Source organism: Ursus americanus, chromosome 10, assembly GCF_024610735.1.
Source record: "Ursus americanus isolate L20-20 chromosome 10, mUrsAme1.1.p, whole genome shotgun sequence".
NCBI lineage: Eukaryota > Metazoa > Chordata > Mammalia > Carnivora > Ursidae > Ursus > Ursus americanus.
The window spans coordinates 43,609,601-43,633,268 of NC_142136.1; the positions used below are offsets into that span (position 1 = coordinate 43,609,601).

The 23,668-nt window shown below is 39.2% G+C and overlaps 1 protein-coding gene across 4 annotated transcripts in view; it reads left to right on the forward strand.

Moving 5' to 3' along the window:
- The window catches only part of DIAPH3 (diaphanous related formin 3), a 475,240-nt gene that overhangs the window by 17,948 nt on the left and 433,624 nt on the right, over window positions 1–23,668 (forward strand). For 3 of the 4 annotated variants that reach the window (XR_015725940.1, XM_087865106.1, XM_087865108.1), the window contains exon 2: window positions 8,690–8,722. The exons of the other annotated variant lie outside the window; for it this stretch is intronic. Coding sequence is in view for 2 of the 3 variants with exons in the window: in XM_087865106.1 (XP_087721232.1) it covers window positions 8,690–8,722 (33 nt within the window). In the remaining variant the exon portion in view is untranslated. The remainder of the gene's footprint in view (window positions 1–8,689; window positions 8,723–23,668) is intronic. 4 annotated transcript variants of the gene reach the window in all.

Sequence of the window (23,668 nt, forward strand, 5' to 3'; positions counted from 1 at the left end):
CCCCTTAGGGCGCCTTCCGCTCTGCTCCAACGCTACTCTCTCCGGCCCCTGCCGGCCCCAGCCCCCCACATTTAAAATCACAGCCCGTGGACGCTCCCGCTGGGCTTTCTGGCCTCCCCTCACCGTGCAGCTGCTTTTCATTTTAGCGTAACAAGCGTCACCTTCTAACATCCTCTGTAACTTATTTATTGTGTTTACCGTCCCTTCCTCAAGAGAAGGAAAGTTCCTTTAGGACCGGAGTCCTTGTTTTATTTACTACGGTACTCCTTGTCAAGAATATAGTCATATTTAATAAACATTTGCTGAGTGCCCGCCCTCGGATTCTGTTACGCTGGCAGAAGAGGAAATTTTCTGTTACAAGTTGTACCCGAATCCTGGCTAAAGATTAATTGGACTTGAGTCTTCGATCATGGCTATAATGTTTGCCTGTTAATAGCATGTATTGAAGCAGATGTAATTAGCAAGGAGAGATGGCTTTTCCTTCTGGTCACCAGTGAGCACCTCTCCTGTGTGCTGCTTTCACTGTCTTATTGTGGTTATTGTCTTGCAGCTCTCTTGGCTTTAAGCTTCTAAGGGTAGGGACTGAGTCCTCTTCATTTTTGATGTAGTGTCTTGCCCCTTTTGGCACTCTAATTGTGTAGTAGGAAGATTAGGAGTAGGAGATTAGGTTTTTTTCTTAAAATCCTATTTTATTTGGTACCATGTCCTCGTTTGCATGAAAGAGTTATCAGGTGAGTGGTATTTACCTTAACATTCTTAACATAGCGTGAGATCGTTTACATTTACAATAAAGAAAAATGATAGATTTCTTTTATCTCTGCCATTAATAAGTGTCATAAAATAGAAAAATAAAGCTAAGTCAATATGTTATTGCCACAGAAATTGAATTTGTGTCAAAAGGATTTGTGCTTGTGATGTAGTGATTCGTATATTTTTCTTGGAATTAAGTCTCTAGCAGGTGACAACATCAATAATTCACGAAACCAAGGAGGTCTTTGAAATTGGTTAATTTATATATGTGAATTACAAAACCAGTGAATAATGTGCTTAATATATTCTGACATATTTGAAAATATGCATTAAAAAAACCCTAGCCTATTAAAGTCTGTGTTTACAATATTAGATTTTTAAGATTTTTTTTTCATACATTATTATTTGAAAAGGAACTTATCTGTATTTTCTGCTTGGTGTGGAAAGTATTATCCATAGTAATGTGAAAAAGCTTTTCTCATTATAAAAATAAGCCTATTCTAGACAACTGGGAAAATGCAGGAAAATGGGGGGGAAAAATGGCTCTAAATCCCACAATCCAGATATATAAAATTAAAAATGGTTCTTGTCTTTTTTTTCCCCCTAGAAGAGTATGTATTAATGGAGTTGGAATTACATTGCATATGCAATTTTAAATGCAACTTTTTTCATGTAACAATTGTAATTATTTTCCTATGTCATTATAGTCCATATGGCAGGACTATAGTTATTTAATCGTTCCCATATTCTGGGAAGTTTTAGGTTGATTATAATTCTAGCTATTTAAAATAAACTCTATAGTAACAATACTTGTGTATAAACCTCTGGTTTTATTTTGTAATTCTAGAAGAATTACTAGGTTAAAGCATGTGAACATAGGATTTATTTCACCAAATCATTCTCTAAAAAGGTTCAACAAAATTTAATTTCCTTACAGTGATGCCAGAATGTAAAAAAACCAAAATCCTTCTCGAACAGATAAGGAATGATGCATGGTGCTGTGTTAGCTTTGGGAATATTCAGTCTATGTTTGTGTCATGGCCAAGACCTCTAGGAATCACGCTCAGGAATAACCCAGTAGTTCAGATAAGCTTCAGGGTAATTCTGGAAGCTCTAGGACCATTTCCTACAGTGAATACTTTAAATAGTTCTCAGCCTTCTCCAGATGACTATAAAGGTCTTGGATTCTGGTGACCTAGAACTAAATCCCCTTGTAGAGCAGCTCAGAGATTTGAATTGCCTTTCCTTGGACCCATGGCAGAGGAGTTTTTGATCTGGTAGAAGAGGTGAAAATAACTGGAATGGCTGAGGAGAACATCTTAAAATAGGTATTCAAATATGTATTAAAGCTGTTATTAGAGTTAGCTATTCTGTTTTCCCTTTAATTTTACCTTACTGTTGAGGTTTATTGAAGGAAAAAGAACATGGGATTTCTGCTAGAGTAAAAAAACCAAAAAAACCCAAAACCAACCAACCAACCAAAAAACCCCCAGAAACCAACAAATCCCCCAAAGAAAAAGACTTGTTGGGTGTCTAGCTCCTGTAATGTGTCATCTAAGAGAGAAGTCAAGTAACTATTTGATAATTGGTTTTTCTGGAGAGGTGGTAGTTTTCTAGCAGTTCTGTTGCTGCCTTTTTTTTTTTTTTTTTTTTTTTTTAAGATTTTATTTATTTATTCGACAGAGATAGAGACAGCCAGTGAGAGAGGGAACACAAGCAGAGGAAGTGGGAGAGGAAGAAGCAGGCTCATAGCAGAGGAGCCTGATGTGGGGCTCGATCCCAGAACCCTGGGATCACGCCCTGAGCCGAAGGCAGATGCTTAACCGCTGTGCCACCCAGGCGCCCCTGTTGCTGCCTTTTGATCCTTGTGAAAACCTTGAGTTCTCTTAAATATTAATTTTTTCACTTCTATGAATGCTTGAATGACGTCTCTTCCTGAAAGTTAGTGTTTCTTGATGACTCTCCTTTCTCAAAGAAGGAATTATGGAGAAGGGAGGTTGGATTCTCGGGGTGGGTGAGAGTAGAGAAGCCTGGGGTAATGGCCAGGTATTTATCTTTCTGAGGTAGGCAGGGTTTGGTTTTGAATAAATGAACAGATTAAAAGCAACTGGAGAGCTTTTACTCATTCTCACCTATCCCTAACATCTCTCACTTATCTCCACCTGGGACTAAAAATAGGCCCACATGAAGAGCCAGTCAACTTAAAAGCTTTTCTTTACGTTATCAAAGAGCTAGCTCTACTCTTATCCTCCTACTCTTATCCTCGGTGCTATGATAGCTTCAGTATTATTTTTGGATACTTTTGAGCTCTTAAATATGGAGCCCTTGAATATTTTCACATCGAGGTATGTTGTGTTGTTGCCTGGGAAATGAACCTTAGGCTCTATAGGTATGATTAGTGTCATGATTAGTAATATTCCTTTATATTCCTGCAATCTTTGCAGTTGGCATTGGCATTAAAACAGACGTATGGACCAGAAATCTCAGGATAAAGTACATGTTAGTATTTAGTGGAAAGGAATAATCTGGAATTTGAAACAAGTGTGGGCAATGCCCAGCATAACATTACGTGCGTCTTATGACTGAAAGAAGATTGATTCGTTTTTTCTTTTGGGTGTAACTTTGTTGTGTCAGTAACCTGTTACAGACTTATTTTGACAAGCAAATAGTGTCATGTCCCGATCTGATCTTAATGAGCAAGATTCGATCCTTCAGTACTAATTATATGCTTATGAGGTGGAATTATTTTACCTTTAGAGATAGACTAAGCATTTGAATAAATGATGCAATAATCCACCCTACCCACCAGAGAGCGCTGAATTCTCTTCAAACAGTACTCATTGGTGCCTGTCACTACGTGGCAGTAAGACCTGTCCCAATTGTACCAGCTCAGTGTTTCTTCCTTCTTTGAAAACGGCTTGTACTTCCTACCTGTACCCTTCATGTAGCTTGCTCCAGGGACACCAGTTTTCAAGTGAGCCACGTGACGAGAGATTCGAATGTGTGCAGGCTGAGGGGTGGTTTCACGGCTGGTGGCGGTGGAGTGCGGAGCAGGGTTTCTCAAGGGGTCCTGGGCTGGCCGCCGCCTTCCCTTCAGGGCCCCTGGAGCCTGTGGATGCCTAAGCCCCTCCTTGGACCTACTGAATCAGAATCTTGAGAAGCCAAATCAGAATCTTGAGAAACCGAGACCTCGTCCTCTTCTTTCACAAAGCAAATCTTCATGTGTTTCTAGTACACACGAACAAGGTGAAAACCAGGAGCCTGAGAGGGTCTCGTTGATGAAAATTGGGTCTGAGGTGCCATCAGAGGCTTTAATCTTACAGGTTTTCCTCGTTAGTGGCTCCTCACTGACCTAGTTAAAGGATGCAAATTTATGAAATTAAATTGCAACAGCTAAAAATTTAGTTTTTAAGTATTACCATGTATTTGGCTTTGACATTGATCAGGGCCTGCTAGCTTGACCTTGGTGGTGGCTGCCATGTAACTAATGACATGAATGGGCAGATTCTCTGCTCCCTGCTGGTTCCAATGTTCTAACCAATGAAAGAAAATATAAGGTTTGCTAAAAGTCTTGGGCTACAGCTTGGAATCTTTTTTATTTTATTTTATTTTATTATTTTATTTTTTTAAGTGTATGTGGACCTTGGGTTTGTATGTTGCTTTGTATTATATATCTAGTCTTGTTTATTTCCTTGTAGACTAAGTTGGTTGGGGAAGGACCCCTTGATATTTACAGCATTTCATACAGTGCTCTGAAAGTCGAGATCTATTTTTTGACAGCATGTACGGTCTTCAATAAAGGTTTTGATACCTTGCTTAAATGCGAATATAGAGGCCTATGTTCTGTATTTCTACCTTTTTTTTTTTCTTCAAAAGAACGTAGGATCCAAAAAAAAAAAAAAAAATCTATAAAGACTTTTCTTTCAGTTGCAGAGTGATCCTCTTGACCATTCATCCTAGGACTGTCATTAGCAGGAAACATTGTTCCCTATCTACATGAGGTGCTCCTTACTTTTTAGGGAGAAAGTAAAATTAGCAAATTGAGCAATGTAGGAACACAGGAAGAAAGGTGAATTTTTTGGCTTGGGAAAGGAGCCCTAATACGCTTTAATAGCACACCTTAACCATTTGCCAATGGTTCTGTGTACAGAACTGTTCTTGAAATTACTGCCAGTTTGATTTATCCCATTGGCCACACAGCATTAATAACACCTATACAATCATAGACCAGGTAATGTAACTAAAGGTCACAAAATCACATTTAGGTATGAATGTCTTAATAGGTCTAAAACTGTATGCTTTCAATTTCTGTGCATGTGTGTGGAGGTACAAATATAACCCTAAAAGTTGCTATTAGGTTATTTTTAAAGTGGTCCTATCTGCTTCCATTGAACGTTTCCATTTCCTTCTTGGTACGGATATCTGCAAATGCTGCTCGTGAGCTGGACTGATGGGTGCAGTTCCTGTTTCTCCTAAGCAGAAGCCAGAGTAGGGGCGCCTGGGTGGCACAGCGGTTAAGCGTCTGCCTTCGGCTCAGGGCGTGATCCTGGCGTTATGGGATCGAGCCCCACATCAGGCTCCTCCACTATGAGCCTGCTTGTTCCTCTCCCACTCCCCCTGCTTGTGTTCCCTCTCTCGTTGGCTGTCTCTATCTCTGTCAAATAAATAAATAAAATCTTTAAAAAAAAAAAAAAGCAGAAGCCAGAGTAAAGAGCATTGCTGGTAGCTATAAAACAAGTACATTTTAAAAAGTGTCTTAGCTAACCAGACATATAAACAGTTCCTTGAGTAGCAGTATAAAGGCAGTAACTTTTATAATAAAGTTCTTTTTTTTAAATTAAGGATGTCACCCTTGCAGTTTTATATCTACTTCAAGAAGGCTGAAACCCCACAGAATCATCTCGGGGTTTTATGTCCATCATTTCATCTCCCCCTGCTCCTTTGACTTCTCAGAAGTCTGATCTAAACGTCGACATAATGTCTACTTCACAGAAAATGTGAATCGATACTCGCAAACATCCTACAAAAGGTTACCACTTGATAAAACTGTACGTTTAAAATAAAAGTAGTGTCTATTTTTTCTTTGGGTCCTATTTGAAGTAGACTGGGATTGGACATTCAGTTTTAGGGGCAATTACTCATGCTTAGATCTACTTAAATTTTTAAATGCTGACGGGTCTTAGGAGTCTCCTTCAGATTGCATGCATGTAAACAGCTATGTCATTTCTATTCTTTTGAAAGCTAAATCTTGAAGGGAAACTTACTCTGGCTTCCTTGTTTTGATATAGGAACCAAAATTTTTAGATGGGTTTTCCAGCTCTTTATTGTGTTAGTCACTACCTGCAGTCCCGTCGTGGGTCCTTGAATTTGCCATCACTTCCTGCCCTACTGGCTTCTCTGGAACAGGGTGTGGATAGTGGGGAGAATCGATAGGCAAGCACTTTCCAGAGAAGGAATAAGAAACTTGACCTTGGCTTCTTTTCTCCGACTGTTAAACTTCCTGCACTCTTGGATCCCTTCGAGTTTTCTTATCCCTGCATTATAATTCTGTCCTAATTCATCACATGTTCTTTTTTGTAGAAGATTGGCGTAAGTATGTGCCTACATAGTTTTTGAAAAACAACTAAAGCACTGAATAAATGGAATCCTTTTAAAAGCTAGATTCTTTTTTTTCCCCCCAAGATTTTTGAGAGAGAGGGAGAGAGTGTGTGCAAGGATTTTTTTGGGGGAGGGGAGAAGCAGACTCCCTGCTGAGCAGGGAGCCCTGGGATCACTACCGAGCAGAAGGCAGATGCTTAGCTGACTGAGCCACCCAGGTGCCCCTAAAAGCTAGATTCTCAGTGAAATGTTTTAAGGGTCTAAAGTAGTTATGACCAAAAAAATGGATCTTATGCGTCTTGTTTCTACGTAAGGGTGACTGTTCTATTCTGAGTTAATGAGTCCAACTCTAACTTGAAAGGGCTGCGCAGCTTTAGGCCTTCGAAGTAAACGAAAAATGTTGTTTCTGGGTGTTTACATCTTCTGTATTTTGCATCCTGTGATCTCCACCCCCCTCTTCTCTTGTCTGGCACTGTATTTTCTGTATCTTTTATGCAGTCTTTAGATCATGAATCTTGCCTGGGCTCTGCTCTAGTTTCTCTTAAAATTGTTTCTTTCCATTCTCTCAGTGTTGCTTTTATGGCATTTTCCTCAGGCAACTCAAACTGGTCTTTGGGACTATTTCATTGAAGAAGGTGTTTTCTTTTTACCGTGGTGTACTTTTCTAAACAGGATTCCAGCTGGATCCTTTTTCTTTGGCGTTACTTTTTAAGCATCGGGCCACCTAAAATGCCATTGCGTTGGTAGTTGGCTATGTTCCTCTTGGGAGAGGAATACAAAACGACCCCCTTTCAGGTGTGATGCCTATTGTGACTGGGGTGGTATCTCTGGCTGAAGAATAGAAATGTGTTAACCACGTGCAGTGGGCTGGAAATCTGTTGGCAGAAATTGGCAGGAAATCACACAAACAGCAGGCAGTTGGAGGGAGGGGTACCCCACACAGTCTTTCTACTCCTTTTTTTGCGAACCTGAGAGCCCTGTAGGCTGGCGTTTAATTCTAGTAATGGCCTCTGGGAGGAGACTGTGGCCCTAACTGCCTTCGAAATCTTAACAGTTCTACCCAGGAGTACACCCACTCCTAAGGACTTCTGTGCTTGTTATTTTCAAGGGCTGAAGGTAATATTGAAGATAAATTCTAACCCAGAATTAAACACTAGTTCTGTTAGCTCAGTATCCCTTCTTTGTTCCCAGTTTAACAGAGCGTGTAGGCCAGAACCTAGTGGGGTGGCTGGTAAGTGTGGCCAGTTCTTCAGCTTTGGTTCTACATAAAGCTCATTCGGGGCCCCTCCAGTTACTGTTATTCTTTGCCCTAGAAGAAGGAACCTCTTGGTCCAAGAGCAAGAGAATCTGAAATAGTGATTTGCTCTGTACAATTTTTTAATCTGGGTCGTCACTGAGATAGATTGATGAGCATAAAGGTGTATTCGAGTATACAAACATGAATGAGAAATTTCATTCCGTCCATGTTGAATTTAGTGCCACTCAGGCTGTTAGATGATGAATGCTAACACGTGTTCTTTTATACTTCTAAAATTGGATCTATTTAGGAATGCACGTGACCCTTTCTCTGCCCTTTTAAATGGTCTAAGGCTACTGAATAAGACGAGGGAGCATTGATTCCAGCTCCTTGCATGCAAAATCTTGCCTGACTCCGGAATTTATAAGACTCTGATTTCTGGTCTTCTTGTTCCTCCTAAATACTTTTTCTTTTGAACACCACTTTGTAAGAAACTAATTTATTCACTTTCTAAAGTGGCCTTATGTTTGTCTAGCAGGGAAATCAGCAAAAGGGTTCTCAAAGAAGCTAGCAATGAAATTGAAAAGTGTCTACTGTCACCACTGGTGATAAATCAAACTGATGTTAAAGATGCAAATAGTCGTTCCAGTACTCTCTTCGTTACTAGAATTGTTTAAGTTAATTAAGCCAGCAAAGTACTTCATTATCTTCTATGCTGCATGCTAATGGTAGATTTAAAGTTTCACTGTCTTATGGTTCAGATTTTTTTCCATGTTTTAAATCTCCGTATCCGTTGTGTTCTAAGTCTGTATACTTAATGGTAACTAATATTGTTAGTCGGGAATATATACTTACTGTTGTACAGGTTTTTAGTCAGGTTTGCAAGTCCAAGAAATCTTGAGAAATGTTTGAAACTACACATTCAGGGTACCTTTTGTCCATCTTCTTGAGAAGGTGATTAAAACAATATATAATTCATTTTTATTAGACTGTCAGGAATTTAATTATGTTCAACTTAGCATTATAGAATTTTTTAATGTATTCTATTAACTAAAATAAAAGCTGTTATAAATTACTGATATGATTGGTTTCTTTCATTTGCAGCATTTACATATTAGGACACTGACGGATGATATGGTAAGGTTATGCTCAACATTTCTTCTGTTGTGAATCTTAACTAACCATGTGATGTGGATGGCGTGCTATGCTAACACCTTTGAAACTGCTTAAAAACCTGCATGTTTTGAAAATGCTGTTTTTTATAGTGCTAAAATAAGAGGCAGAACTGGTTAAAAAATACATGATATTTTTTGCTTTTAAATAGTAAAAGGAACTAGTCGATATGTTGACTTAAATTTGTTTAATTACAAGTTGTTAGTCAACTTTGAAGCATTCAAATCAGCTCTCATTCTTTGGGGATGAATTGCACACTTCAGAAAGAGGTAAAAAAAAATAGCTAAAAACATTCAGCTTTTTTGAAATATGTAGTTGCTAATTAAAGTAAACCAGATGAAAATCTCATGCATGTATTTTAAAAAAATATTGCTCCAAAACGAGAGAACCAAGCATGCTTTCCTATTCTGCCTATTGATAATAGACTTGCTTACAAGTAATTAACATTTTATAGGACCATTACAGGCTCTTGTATATTCAAGTACATGTTTTTGAGAAATTTTTGAATATAACTCTTGGCTAATGATAAAGGATAATAAGAACAGCAACAAGGCCCAAATAAACAGTAATAGTGTAAAAAAAAAAAATGCTAGGAGAAAGCACAGTGCCCTGTTGACCTGCTTTTGAATTCGAATTCACCTTTAATCCAATATGAAACAGTGCCTAGAACATAGGAAGCACTCAAAAAGATGTTTAGCACCGCTGTTCTCCAAAGTACCATCTTGGGTACTTGGACAAAGTGGACATGTGAAGTTGCTTGAGCTGTAGATCTTGACATGCAGGATCGGAGAAATTCAATTAGAATGTTCTGTTTTATTCCTCTGGATACTATCTAAGAAAAGAAGGTTGATGTAAGCTTTTCTGGATAACGTTTTTCACACAATAGTATTTAGGAAGCTGTAGCAATCTGGAGTGCTTACACAGAGGACGTGTAAGATGCCGTCCTCATCTTAGCACTCAGTTGTGCTGAGGGTCAGCTCGGGTAAGTAAGCAGCTTGCCCAAGTATGCGCAGCTGGCCAGTGGTGCAGCTGTGACTTGAATCTTGTTCTACAAAGCTCTGAATCCATACACTTACTGAACGGACTTGGCCTTCAGATGGCTGCTTATGACTGATAATAAAACCATCTGTAATTTTTTTGAACATTCATGAGAATTTACAATGGTGTAACAGCCTTGTTGAAATACAGTTCATATAGAATAGAGTTCACCCAAGTAAAGTGTACAGTTGAATGGTTTGTAGATATTCAGAGTTGTACAGCCATCACCACAATCTTAACATTTCCATCACCCAAAGAGAAGCCTCCTACTTATAAGCAGTCACCCCCCACTGACCCCAACTCTGCCAGCTTGTATCACTACTGTGTTCCTTTCCATTGCCGAATGCTATTCTAGGACATGTGAGGTTTGTTCATATTTTATGGGCACTATACACTTTTTTCTTTGAGCTGCCACTCTTACCCTCGTTACTATTGACCTTGCACATTGCCAACCAACAGCCTCCACCCTAAGTTCTAGAAACAGTCCTGTTTCTATTCTAGAGTGGCTTTAGCAGGTCATTCTGGAAGCCATCTTACTCAGATCTTAATAAATGGGCTCCTCAGTGAAGACTAAAGTCTTCTCTCTCCATTCTGCCTCCATTCCTGCTCTTCCCTCATCCTTGTAATTGGTCTTGGGAAGGTCAGAACTTCTGGGAAGTTATCATAGTGCTTTGTGTGGTATTTTTATCAAAGCGGTATATCACTCTATGACCTTCTTACCAGTTTAAACGTCTTCAAGGAAGAGACAATGTGTTAATTACTTCCAGGATTGTTGTCTGATACATGGTAAGCATTTTCATTAATTTTTCATTGAGGGAATAAAAGGATGAATCCCTGTTTTTGCTTACTTGTGGTTTTGTGGTTTCCTTGGACTTGGGGATGGCTTGGTCCTGGTTGGGCTTTCCATAGGTGGACCCTTGCCTGTGCACAGGGTTAAGAAGATTTTTTTTTTTTTAAATAAAGATTAAAAAAAGGGCTTTGACAAGAGATTGCTGTCAGACTTTCTGAACACCTGCCTGGATCACTGATGATTGCTTTGCCCCTGCCTTTATCTTTGATGTATACAAGACTGATGACTGTTTCTTCTAGATTCCTCCTTGGCCTTTTTCCCCTTGACCAGCTGGCTGAACTACTGTCTGTCTAGCTCTCACTGTTCGCTTCTGCTCTCACGCTTAAGCCTGGCTCTTGAGTTGGCCAGGGCTTAAGTCCCGGGAAGGATCAAGCAGGCAGTCTAGTTCAGGCGGCTGGGTGCGTTGTTGTGGAGCTTAGAGAAAAGGCCTGGCTATCTTGAATAAGACATACTGAAAAGCAAACCTTACTCATTGATTGATGCAGTGTGCGAAGAGCATTGGATTAGGAATCAGAAAACTCTTGTTGAAAGACAGAGCTTCACCTCTTTGCTCTTTGACCTTGGCAAATCAATTAATTTGATTGTTCACTTGTGAAGTGGGACTCATTATACCTTCTCTACTTTCCTCATAGTTTTGAGTTTCACTAAAGCTGAAGTGTGTTGAACTGCTGCATTTGTTTCTGTCCCTTTTTAACCTTTTTAAAAATATTTCCCAATGTCTAGACAGTGGGGTCATATGATGCATTTGCAGTTGAGCCTTATATGCTATGTCACAGGCCAGTGCAGAACTTGGAGGGAGGCAAGAATGGGTAGCTGGATATGTTGGGGCCTCTGTAAACTGTTTCTGGTGAGTTAGAGTGCAGGGAAGAATTTGCCATGGGTGCTTTGATGTGTGCTGGTGATGTGTTTTTTAATTAAAGGTGGCTAGCTCACAGCATATCTGTTGCATGTATACTTTTAATTTAGAGCTTTCTTTATATTTTTTTAATTTTTTTTAAGACTTTATTTACTTATTTGACAGAGAGGGAGAGAGCATAAGCAGGGGGAGCCACAGGTAGAGGGAGAAGCAGGCTCATCACTGAGCAGGGAGCCTGATGTAGGGCTCAATCCCAGGACCTGGGTGGGAATCATGACCTGAGCCGAAGGCAGATGCTTAATCGACTGAGCCATCCAGGCGCCCCAATTTAGAACTTAATGTGAGAATAGTGTGTTTTGGGCAGAAATTGAGAGAAGGTGCATAAGAATGGTGTCAGCTGTAGTCACATGTTTAAATAAGAGTATTTTAGAAACATTAAGTTGAAACATTCTGGGAAGCATTAATGTTAAAAACCCGTCTCTTTAAGTTGCTTTGTTGAAGGCCTACAAAAAAATACTTCACATCTCAAGGTTATTACTTGAGTTACAGTCAGAATTTCATAGGACACTGTCCAGTTGCAGGAGGGAAGTATTGCTGTGGTATTGAGATCCCTGGGCAGAATTCATATACTTGAAACTGTTCGTTCTAACAAATAACTGAGCATTCACAATGTATAAAGTGCAATCCAAGGTGAGAAAGTCCTTTAGTTTACAACCATCCACTGTCTGTACCTGGGTTGAAAAGAGCGCTTTTCTTGTAGAGACAAAAAGATTGAGACAAGGGCAGTGAAGGGAGCTGAGTTTGGAAAGGTAAACAGGAAGAAATTGAACGTGGATGACACGATGCTGAATTCTCCACCAGTGTCCATGGACTGTTTTGTGGTCTAGAAGTCTTTTTTGACTTGCCTGCTTTCCCTCACAACCATTTGTCTCAAGTGTGGGGCTCCTGTTGTCTGTCTCTTCTTTTATCCCTCCTGCAGCCAGTATTACCGTCGTGATCTCTGGTGTGGCTGTAGTAATGATTGCCCAACTTTCTTCGCTGGGACCTGCAGTAAGAAGTAACCTTCATTTTGTAGCCCAGCACACAAAGACCTACAAATTCTCCCTCAGTTGAAACAGTTTTATGAGCGATTATTTAAAGTTTCTGAGCATAGTGAACTCTGATCTTTTCCACTCTTTTCTATTTTTTTTACTCCTTTCCCCTCCATTTAAAAAAAAAAAAATTGCGGGTGTGGATCGAATCCACTACATTGATTTCTTGTCCCACATGTGGCTCACAACCATAGCTTGAAAACAGACCTGGGCCTAGACAGCAACTAGAGGACGTCCTCCGGTCCCTCCGAATGTCTGCTCTTCATTTTCTGACCTGTAGTTGGAAGTGGAAATCTGGGTTCGGTTGCCAGCTCTGCCACTTCTTAGCGGTGTGATTGCGCATGACTCATTTAGCTGCGGAGCCTTGGTAACCCCAGTCATGGAGATTTTTTTTAAGGGAGAAATACTGCCGAAATGCTTGGTGAACTATGCATTCACCATACTCTAGTGGTATAGTTAGGAACGTGCAATTTTTTTTTTCTTTTTTTAGGACATAATGCACTAGTTTTATGGGTATAATCTGATGAATTTTGACAAATGTATACAGGATAATTATGTTATAAAAGTTTTCCATCACCCTCAAAAGATTCCCTCTATGCCCTTGGCAGTCCATTTTTCCCCCCCATCTTGGCTCATGGATCAGCTTTCTGAACTACACAATTCAGATTCTAGGATTTCATATAAATGGAATCACTTAGTATGTTGCCTTTGTGTCTGGCTTCTTTTACTTGGCCTAATGCTTTTGAGACCCTGCTAGTGCTTGGGTGTATCAGAAATTTCTTTTTATTACTGAGTAGTATTCCATTGTTTGGTAATACTACAGTTGATATATTTCAGTAGTTTGGGTTTCCAGTTTTTCGAGATTGAGTAAAGCTGCGAACAGTTGAGTACAGTTCTTGTGGATGTGTTTTCATTTTGGAAGGGGAATCATGTGGTAACTATGACTAACTTTATAAGAAATGGACAATTTGTTTCCCCTAATGACTAATGTTCAGTATCATTTATTGTGCTTATTTACCATTCCTATCTTGTAATATCTTTCACAAGATACAGGGCCATTCAAATTATTTTGAGTGGACCTTGGGCTTTCAAGGAATTGTTTTCATATCTATATTTTTGAATTCGGAGTTTTCGATATTTCCTTATCCTTTTAAATATAGGATCTGTATTCATTTCTCCCTTTCTCATACTGATAAATAATCCCCCCCTGCCCCCCCGCTGATTAGTCTGGGTAGAGATTTGTCAATTTTATTGATCTTTTCAGAGAATTAGCTTTATTTTTTTATTTATTTTTAAGATTTTATTTATTTGACAGAGAGACAGCCAGCGAGAGCGGGAACACAAGCAGGGGGAGTGGGAGAGGAAGAAGCAGGCTCCCAGCGGAGGACCCCGAAGCGGGGCTTGATCCCAGGATGCTGGGATCACACCCTGAGCCGTAGGCAGACGCTTAACGACTGAGCCACCCAGGCGCCCCAGAGAATTAGCTTTAGGTTTCATTAATTTCTGGATGATAATTTTGTTTTTATCTTTCCTTTTGCTTTAATCTTTTTATGGTTTCTTAAGGTAGGAACTTGCATAATTGATTTGAGTCTTTTGCTTCCTAATATAAAAAAAATACACTATAAATTTTCCTCTGGGAGCTACTTTAGCTGTATCATTTTCTGAATATTCAAAATGTCTTCTAATTTCCTGTTGATTTCTTCTTTAACCCACTGGCTTTTTAGGTTTGTGTTTAACTTTTACATTTTTGGGTTTTTTCGTGATCTTTCTGTTACTGACTTAGAAGTTAATTCTCTTGTGTCCAGGGACCATACTTTGTGTGACTTCAATCATTTTCAGTTTTCTGAGTCTTGCTCTCTGTCCCAGAATGTGGTCCTTCTTTGTGAATGTTACATGTGCATTCTGCTTATACTAGAATTGCTCTATGAATAAGTCATTGGTTGTTAGTGTTGTTCACATCTTATATTCTGGAATTTTCTGTCTGCTTGTTCTAACAATTGAGAGAGAAGTGGGAAGTTTCCAACTATAATTTTGGATTTTTCTTTTCAGTTCTAGCAGTTTTGCTCCGTATATTTTAAAGCTCTGAAGTTAAGTGCGTATATACTTGGGATTGCAGTAAATCTTTCATCATTATGAAATGATTACTTTTATCCCCAGTAATATTCATTAAGTTGTAGTCTTTGGAAATTTATTAGATTTATTGGCTATACTTAATACAGTTATTGCCTTCCTCTTTGAACAAATACTTCTTGGCTCATGGGACACAAACTTGATATATATACACACACACATATATATATATACACGCATATATACATATATATGTATACATATATATGTGTATATATACATATATATGTGTATATATATACATGTATATACGTGGATATATGTATGTGTGTGTGTGTATATATCTATCTATCTATATATACACACACACGCACATCATTTTTTTTTTTTTGTACCCCTATGACCTTTCCTTTTCTGTTTTGTGTGGTTTTCCTTTGCCTATCTTAAAACTATTATTAGGTTTCTTTCCTGCAGCCACTGCTCTCCTCTGTATATAGTACTGGACTGGGGTGATCACCTTAGCCCATGTCTTTGTCTATGACCTTTCAGTTGAGACCTATTACTGCATTGGCCTACTGAGTACCTTCGTATGGATGCCTCTTCTGTACTTGAAGCTCTACATGCCTCGGATGAAACCTTTGAGTTTCTTTCCTCTTAAGCTTGTTTCTGTTCCTATATTCTCATAGGAGATAGCTTCTTGATTATTTCTTGAATCTATTTCCTTTTCTTGGTTCCTTCTATCAGAGCACAAGGCTCCCTATCTCTTGTCAGGATTCTCAAGCAACTTTCTGTTACTCCCTAAAATGCCAACTTCCTGCACAGCAGGCTGACCCATCTAAATTATATATCTGACCATATTTTACCTCATTTGAAACTGCTTAGGTGCACCTGTTATCTATAAGCCAAGCCTGAGCTCTTTAATATGGCCTATAAGTCCTTTATGATAGGACCCTGCCTCTCTAACTTGATAGACATTTTTTAGTCTATGCATAAAGACCCTGTAATTGTTAGCTATGTGCTGAGTAGTGTTCTAAATGGTAGCTTTATAAATACTTAATGCCCCCTTAGAAGCTTGTTGTGAAAATTACCATTCCCATTTTGAAAGTTGGAGAAACTGATGCAAAAGAGATTTAATAACTTGTTCAATGTCATGGGGGCAGCGAGAAAAAATTATGGTAGACTGATCCCAGAGTACATGGTCTTTGCCGAGAGAGTTCTATTGCTACTTAAGTACTATTCCTTTCTCTGCTGAGACTGCCAGTATAACATCTCAAAAAGTATATTTTCTTGTTTACTGCTTTTCCCTCTGAAGCCATTTATGAGACTTCTGATCTTTAAATTGATATCCTAGTCATTGATTTTAAGTCTGAGAATTATAATGTTAAAACCTTCTAAGAAGTTTTCTGTGATTAAGAGTAAGTTATTTTTAGTACTTCCAGTAAACAAAACTGAGAAACCTTTCTTCCGAAGGAGTAGTGATATGTGTGATTGAGAGATGTCAATAGGTAAAAGATAGGAGTCTCTCTCTCTCTCTTTCTTTTTTTTTTTTCTTTAACTGCGAACGACATGGAAAAACTCTGTATGGAAAACACTTCACAGATCTAGCAATGGCAGTCTGCTTCCAGTATGGGCTTTCCTGGATCCCCTCAAATTTCTCCACCAGAAGTGCAGTCTTAGAGCCATTGAAGATATCATCTGCATGTGGGTTCTGATGAGTACTTTGAGAAGCTTTCAGTGTTCTCTGTGGGCCTTGTGACTAATTTGATGTAACTGCTACCAGATGACTCTAGCATGTTCCTAGTGTGTTTTATGAGACTGGTCCGCTTAAAGATGAGTTGCCCAGAGGAATATGCTTGACAGGACTGGGTTTTGTCTATCTGCAGGCTAATCCTGGACCTACCTAGATGTGACATCCCTTGTGGGATGTATGCTAAATTGGACATTGTACTTAGGAAAGAAAATAATCATTTTATCTGATTATGTGCCTCACTTGCAAGTCAGTTAATAGAACATAAATCATCAGATTTAAAAAAACAGCTTAAAAGGATTAAATTATTTTCTTATTGGCCTAATAAGGGCATAAAACTTTCTGTACTATAATTTAAGTTCATTTTACATTTTAATGAACTTCTGTTTTCCTTGGTAAGTTTGAAAACCATGAATAATAATGCAAAGAGTGTGATATTTTCCAGTTTTTCTTTGAAATGATAGATTCACAAGAAACTCTTCTGTGTAAAGTAGATAAACCAGCATGGACTGGGACAACTGAATGCATGTGGTAAAATACATCAAATAAGTTCTATAAGCTTAAATTATTCACTAAGTCAGGTGAGCCTTTCTGAGCCCATTAATATGAGTTAATTAGAGCTTCCTGTACTTAGGTTTTCAGTAGTAACACTTAAGTACTGTCTTAGAATCTTTAAATATTTATGGGATAGTTTAGAGAGCTCCTACTCAAATCAGTAGAAACTTGGGAATAAGATCAAGAGCTCTTAGAGTTGAATATACTAAGATGTAGTGGGTGTGCAGACTTGTTTATTCATCCTTTTATCCCTTCATTCATTAAGCATTTTGTTAGTACTGTTATAGGAATACAAAGATAGATATGACTGCCTCTGCCTCTGGGAACAGTAGGGAAGCAGGTGTGTATACAGTTCACAGTTGTATAGGTATATACTACTACCGTTCTAGGCCCATCACACTGTATATAGGGTTCTTTGGAATTGGTAAGGTCAACTTTGATGTTGGGAGAAGACTTGGTAGGGGAGGTGACTTTTCAGCTACTTCTGAAGGACAATCTAGAATCTAAGCTGGCAGGAGTTGTACTAATTTTTCATGCTGATAATTTTACTTCCTGGATACTAACTGAATGGATGCCTAGTGGAAATGTTGAGCTAATTTAGATTTCCTTTCATGTATATAGTATGAATACTTGCATACAAAAAATTAGAATTGTATTAAAGATGTGAGTAGGTATAACTTTGAGGTTGTTTTGAATATTCTTTTTAAGTGCTTCTCTTTTCCTTTGGGTATTTTTCTTCTTACCTGGTGTTGCATTACAGAGCTCAAGGTTGTTTTCAGTCTAGGGGACTAATATTCAAAGGATCGGTGTTGGGAGGAGTCTAGGTTATTCTTAATATATAAAAGGCATAACACTTGGAGTTCTTCCTGATATTGCTAGGAAGGAATTAGCAAAGCAAGAAGTAATGGCTTGTATTCCAGACATGGAAGATAGAAAGCTATTTATTATTCACGTAACAAAAATGAATAGAACACCCACTATATGCTTTGGACAATGCTAAGTTCCAGGAGTAGGTCCAGTAGTGAATAAAACAATAATTCCTGTTCTCAAGGACTTATACTCTGGTTGAGTAAACATATGATAGAGGCAGTTTCAGAATAGTGTTCGTGCTATGTAATGGCAGGCACCAGACTTGTGGGCATCTCGCCTAGTCTGGGGTCAGGAAGGCTCCTACCTAAGATGTAGTTAACTGAGCTGAAGATGGAGTTGAAATGAGCCAGATTAAGGGGATGGGATAGGAGTTGTGGTTGTGGATAGGTTTTAGGCCCAAGGAACAACATTCACTTTTAAGAGACTCTGGCTTTTTCATTACATCTGGATCCTACAATGTAAGGGGGGGGGTGGAGTGGTGAAGAGATTGGAGAGAAAGTGCAGTTTCGATCAAGCTGAATCTTGTTGAGCCATGGGAAGATTAGAATGTCCCTCTCTGAGTAATGGGGATGCAAGCGTAGAAAGGTTTTAAGTATGGGAGTGAAGGGCAGGATTGGATTTGCATTTCAGTAAGATCAGAATGATGTCAGTGTAGAGAGTAGCTCAGAGTGGTTGGGGGTAGAGGGACGGAGCAGACCTAGAGGCAAGTGAGGAGGTTATGGCTGTTGTCCAAGCGTCCTGAAGTAGGACAGAGGCAATAGGGACAGAGAGAGAAGATGATTTAAGAAGAGTCTGTCTATATGGTTTCATGATTTGTTTCCTTTATTAGTTTTCATTAGCCACTACAATTCAAATGACTTTTCTGTTGATCTAAGCCAAAATCGGAAGTCCTAGTCAATCCATATCAGCACCTCGATGCTTCTCTCCCTATCCAGGTCCATTTACTTTTTCTCTGATACCCTCTCCCAACTCCTCCGGTCTTCTCAAGTCCTCCTACTTTGCTTGCCCTGTGGCAGTCAAAGCCTGTCTTTGAATGTTTGTTTTCCTTCTTGCTCTAATTGAAACCTAGATGTTCTTTGAAGGCTTTACATTCCTGTTGGCTTCTTCCTTCAAAAGCTTCCAGCTCTTTTTGAGCATTTCTGGTGCAGTTCTCCTGGTTGGTCTCAACTTGAGGTCTTGTAGTTTCTGCCACTAATGCATGAATGGCATTAGAACTTGAGTTGTTTACTTTTCCACCCCTATTTCTGTGATTCTATACCTACCAGGGGTTCTTAAACTGCAGGCCATGGACCACCAGGGGGTCTGTAGTAAAACTCATGACGTCCTTGAACTTGAATGGAAAATAGATTAAGTCTTTATTTTCATTAATCTTTAAAACTGTTTTTTTTTAAATAATATAGGGGAAAACAAAAAATTCCAAATACACACACATACACAGTAAGATTTGACCTGTGACTTGATTACCACAGAAAACAGATATGTTCAAAGCTCGTCAGTTATTGGAGATACGTCAAAAGGTGGTTTGTGTTCAACACTATGTTGAAATTAGATTTCCTATTACCTCATGTTGTAGAATGCGTTCATGAAGACCTATTTCTATAAAATTTTAAAATATTCTCATAACATAGTTTTTGTAATTATATCTATTTTAGGCATTTAAAAGTATTCTATGAGGATCTCTGTATTAGTCTTCTGTTACATAATTATCCTAAAGCCGAGTGTGTTAAAACAATAAAACACATAACATTTCAGTTTCTTGGGTCTAAGATTTGGAAGCAGCGTAGCGGGATAGTGCTGGTTTGATGAGATTATAAGCACGACCTTGGCTCAGACTGCAGGCACGCGAAGCCTTGATGGGGCTGGAGAATCCATTTATAGGGTGTAGGCTTCTGACTGGGAAGCTGGTGATGCCAGTTGGGCACCCCCGGTCTTTCCTCTGTGGGCGTCCTCACTGGCTGCTCTGCAGCAGTCTGCTGTGGAAGACCTACTGCCTATTGTAATTTATTTTCAAGGCATTTTAATAACCTAATAAGTACACTTCTCATTTAATAAGATACCCTATGAAATTTAAACGTGAATAAACTGTAGGTAGGTACGTTTTTTGGGGGGTGATGGTAAACTTTCTTGTCAAAGCCTCTGGCTAAAGAATTTCTTATAATTTCACTAAAACCTAAATTTAAGGCCAGGAAGGGCCATTTCTAACACTGAGGGCTATTGAAGTTAGAGTGCAATAGCGGGTGGCTTGGTGAGAATTGTTACTGAGTGATGGGATTGTGGCCTCGGACTGGGATGGTTAGCGCTTCACAGCTGCAACCATGAACAGCCAGTTTCTCACTGACCGTGTTCTATCTTAGTAATACTGATGTCACCAGCCTTTAAGTAAAGACCATGGAACAGGCAAGCATACTATTGGGCTGTCAATGTGTGCCATCTCCCATAATTCTCCTGTCAGCCTCACAGGTTTCCCTGGTGTATACTCTTTCCACGCCTCTTTTGAGGTGCCCTCACCCTAGAATTAATCACTTATTCCTATCTGTTGCTAATTTACTTGGCTTATGATTTTTCTTGGGGTCATCTATGTGTTTTACCTTTATTTATAGTAGCTTCTCATGTTTTTTCTTCAAGTGGTGAGCCTCTTCAGAGACGGTACTATATCTTAAATTGCTCATTCACTTACACCGTCACGTGCTAAGTGATTGCTGGCCATTGGCTAGATTTTGTGCTATAGGCCGAACATACAACAGTGACTGTAACAGTGACCTGCTGCTATGTTAACAAATTACCCCAAAACTTAGTGACTTAAAACAGCAAACTTTTAGTTCCATGCACTTTTTCTGGGGGTAGGAATTTGGTAGTTGCTTAGCTATGTGATTTTTAGCTTGGGGGTCCTATGAGGTTGTAGAGAAGATGTTGGCTAGAGCTATTTAAAAGTATGACTCTCGGGGCACCTGGGTGGCTCAGTCGTTAAGCGGCTGCCTTCGGCTCAGGGCGTGATCCCGGTGTTGTGGGATCAAGCCCCACGTCAGGCTCTTCCGCTGGGAGCCTGCTTCTTCCTCTCCCACTCCCCCTGCTGTGTTCCCTCTCTCGCTGGCTGTCTCTCTCTGTCAAATAAATAAATAAAATCTTTAAAAAAAAAAAAAAGTATGACTCTCTGAGGAGCTCTCTATTAGTCCTCTGTTGCTATGTAATAAGTCGTCTGAAAGCTCAGCTGGGCTTCCAAGATGGCACCCTCTCATGGCTGTTGGCAAGAGGCTTCTCTGCCTCTTTGGTTTCGTTAGCTCAGTTCTTTGCCATGTGGACCTCCCCCTAGGTCTTGAGTGTCTTCCTGGCGTGGCATACCCGGGACTGAGTGATCCGAGAAGGGAGCAAGACAAAAGCTGTAAGGTCTTTTATGGTCTAGTTTTGGAAGCTCCATGATTTCCATAGTATCCTACTGGTTATACAAGTCAGGATTATTTGGGACCATCTTAGAGACTGGCTACCACAGTGACTAAGACAGATGATGGTTTGTCTAGCACCGCCCTTATATTTTGGTGGGAAAGAGACTGTTAAACTTTTCAAAATACATGAAGAAATTACATGTTTTCATAAGTCTTATGAAAGAACATAAAAAGGGGATAAACTGTGTGCGGTGTTAATGGGAGTATGGGGATCCATGTGATTGAGTGGTCACCGAAGGCATTTCAGGCCTTTTAACGCAAAGCTGAAAGATGCAAAGCAATTTTGTTTCCTATTAACTGCTCACTGTGGTAGGTATTATCATGAAAGATGTAAATAGCTTGGTTAGGGTGACTCAGCAAACAGGTGGTTGGACAGGATTCAGAAGTTAGACTCGAGCCAGTTTTTTCATCAGCAAGTTGCCTGCTTAGTAATAAAGTTAATTAAAAAGCCAAGCGATTTTAGCTGTTTGGTTTTTTTTTTTTTTTTTTGATTTGTTTTCTTTCTTTCTTTTTTTAATTTAGAGAGCACAAGCAGGGGGAGGGGAAGCTGGGGGGGGGGAGTGAGAGAGAGGGAGAGGGAGAGAGAGAGGGAGAGAAGCAGACTCCCCGCTGAGTGCAGAGCCCAGAGCCTGGATGTGGGGCTCCATCTCGCCACCCTCCCCCCAGAGATCATGACTTGAGTTGGACACTCAACTGACTGAGCCACCCAGGTGCCCCATCTTCTTCTTAAATATAGTACAAGATTGCGTGAAAATTGGTAGATAATTTTAAATTTTTTTCTAGATTTCAGGTATGCATTCACGTGGAACTGACTTATAATTACAATGAGCTTTTATTTGCTTAATTCTCTTGCAATCCATGAAAATAGGTACTCCCTTAGAGGTTCTAAGGAAGTACATTGGGGATACTTTTTTGGGCTTTTCAAATTTAAAATGGCTGATAATTACAGTATCTTCCTTTTGTTTTAAATCAGAAAAATATCACTGCTGTTAGTATTTAAAACACCGTAATAGAACTTTGTCGCTATTACAGTGTTATAGCTTAAAATCCAGATAGTTTTTTTAGAGCCTGTTTTTGGTTTAATTAATTTTATTTAAACTGTAATTGCTGATTATCAGTGTGAGATAATACTCAGTAGGGTGCTCATTTAACTTCCCGTGAAGATAAGTGATATTAATTTATAAAACTCCATACACCCCAGACGCAGCTGAAGCCATATTAATTAATGTGGTGTACCACCTCCAAACAGCGTTAAAATAGAATTCTCTCAGTCTTCTGTGTGTTTAACCAGTTCTTCAACAAAGGCAAGTCATTGGTGTAGTTCACCTCCTTGGGTTGTGTTTCTAGTCCAACTTTAAGAGAATTCACGTAAAATGAAAAGTAGCTATGCAAGTGCACAAACTGCAAAACCTCCAAATTGCCAAATACGAAATAACCAACTTCTAGCCAGAGTAACAGGATTTCTATTGTGTATTTATGGACAAAAACATTGAAAACTTTGGCTCTTGGGTTCCGTTGTACCTTGCTTCAAGCAAATGGTAGGAGTAATTCCAGGAAAGATAAATTCGGAGTGTTTCTCACCCCCCTCCCCTTTCTGCGTGGAGTCACAGCATCCTCCCTTGAAACAAAAACAGATCACTTCCCACCCCCCCCCCCCAAAAAAAAAGAAAACTTGAGAACGTTCAAAATGATTTGATAGTCAGGTTCATTTTGTACCTAGCTTTGTCAGTAGTGCCCAGATTATGGGAATCTATCTGTAGTGCTCAGGAGAGCATCACATACCTGGGGATGCTTTTACTCTAGGCCCGAGGTATTCAACAAATTCAATTTACTGTTCTAGCACTGGAGGGTTGTATGTATTTTTCTCCTATGGTTCTTTGTGCTGATTTTTCCTGCCTTGCCTTTAGCTATCCTAGTGGTAATGTGTGAAATTGTTTTCCACTAATATAAAATCCAACTTTCCCCCAGAGTTTAGGCACTGAACATATGGGGGAAGTGTGCTCATTCTATTTTATTGTTGTTATTGTACAAATTATGATGCTGTTTATTGATACAAATGCAGTTCTACTTCTAAAAACATAATGGAATTTTTTTCATTTATGCGGTTGTATAAGTTAAATACTATGAAATTGTTACATATAAAAGTGTTTTGGAGCTCGTCCTTTATTATTTAGCCAGGCAGTTTCCTTATTTTAAAAATTAAACAAACGCATCCAGACTGATGCTGCCTTTCAAGCTTTTAACACAAGTGTATAAAATATAGAAGGGGCTCAATGACTTCGAGAGAATCTTTAGAAAGTTTTGGTTTGTGGTGAAAATTAAATTTTTTTGATAACTATCACTGATGGAACCATTAGGTTATATATTCACAAATTAGCTTGTGAATTGCTTAC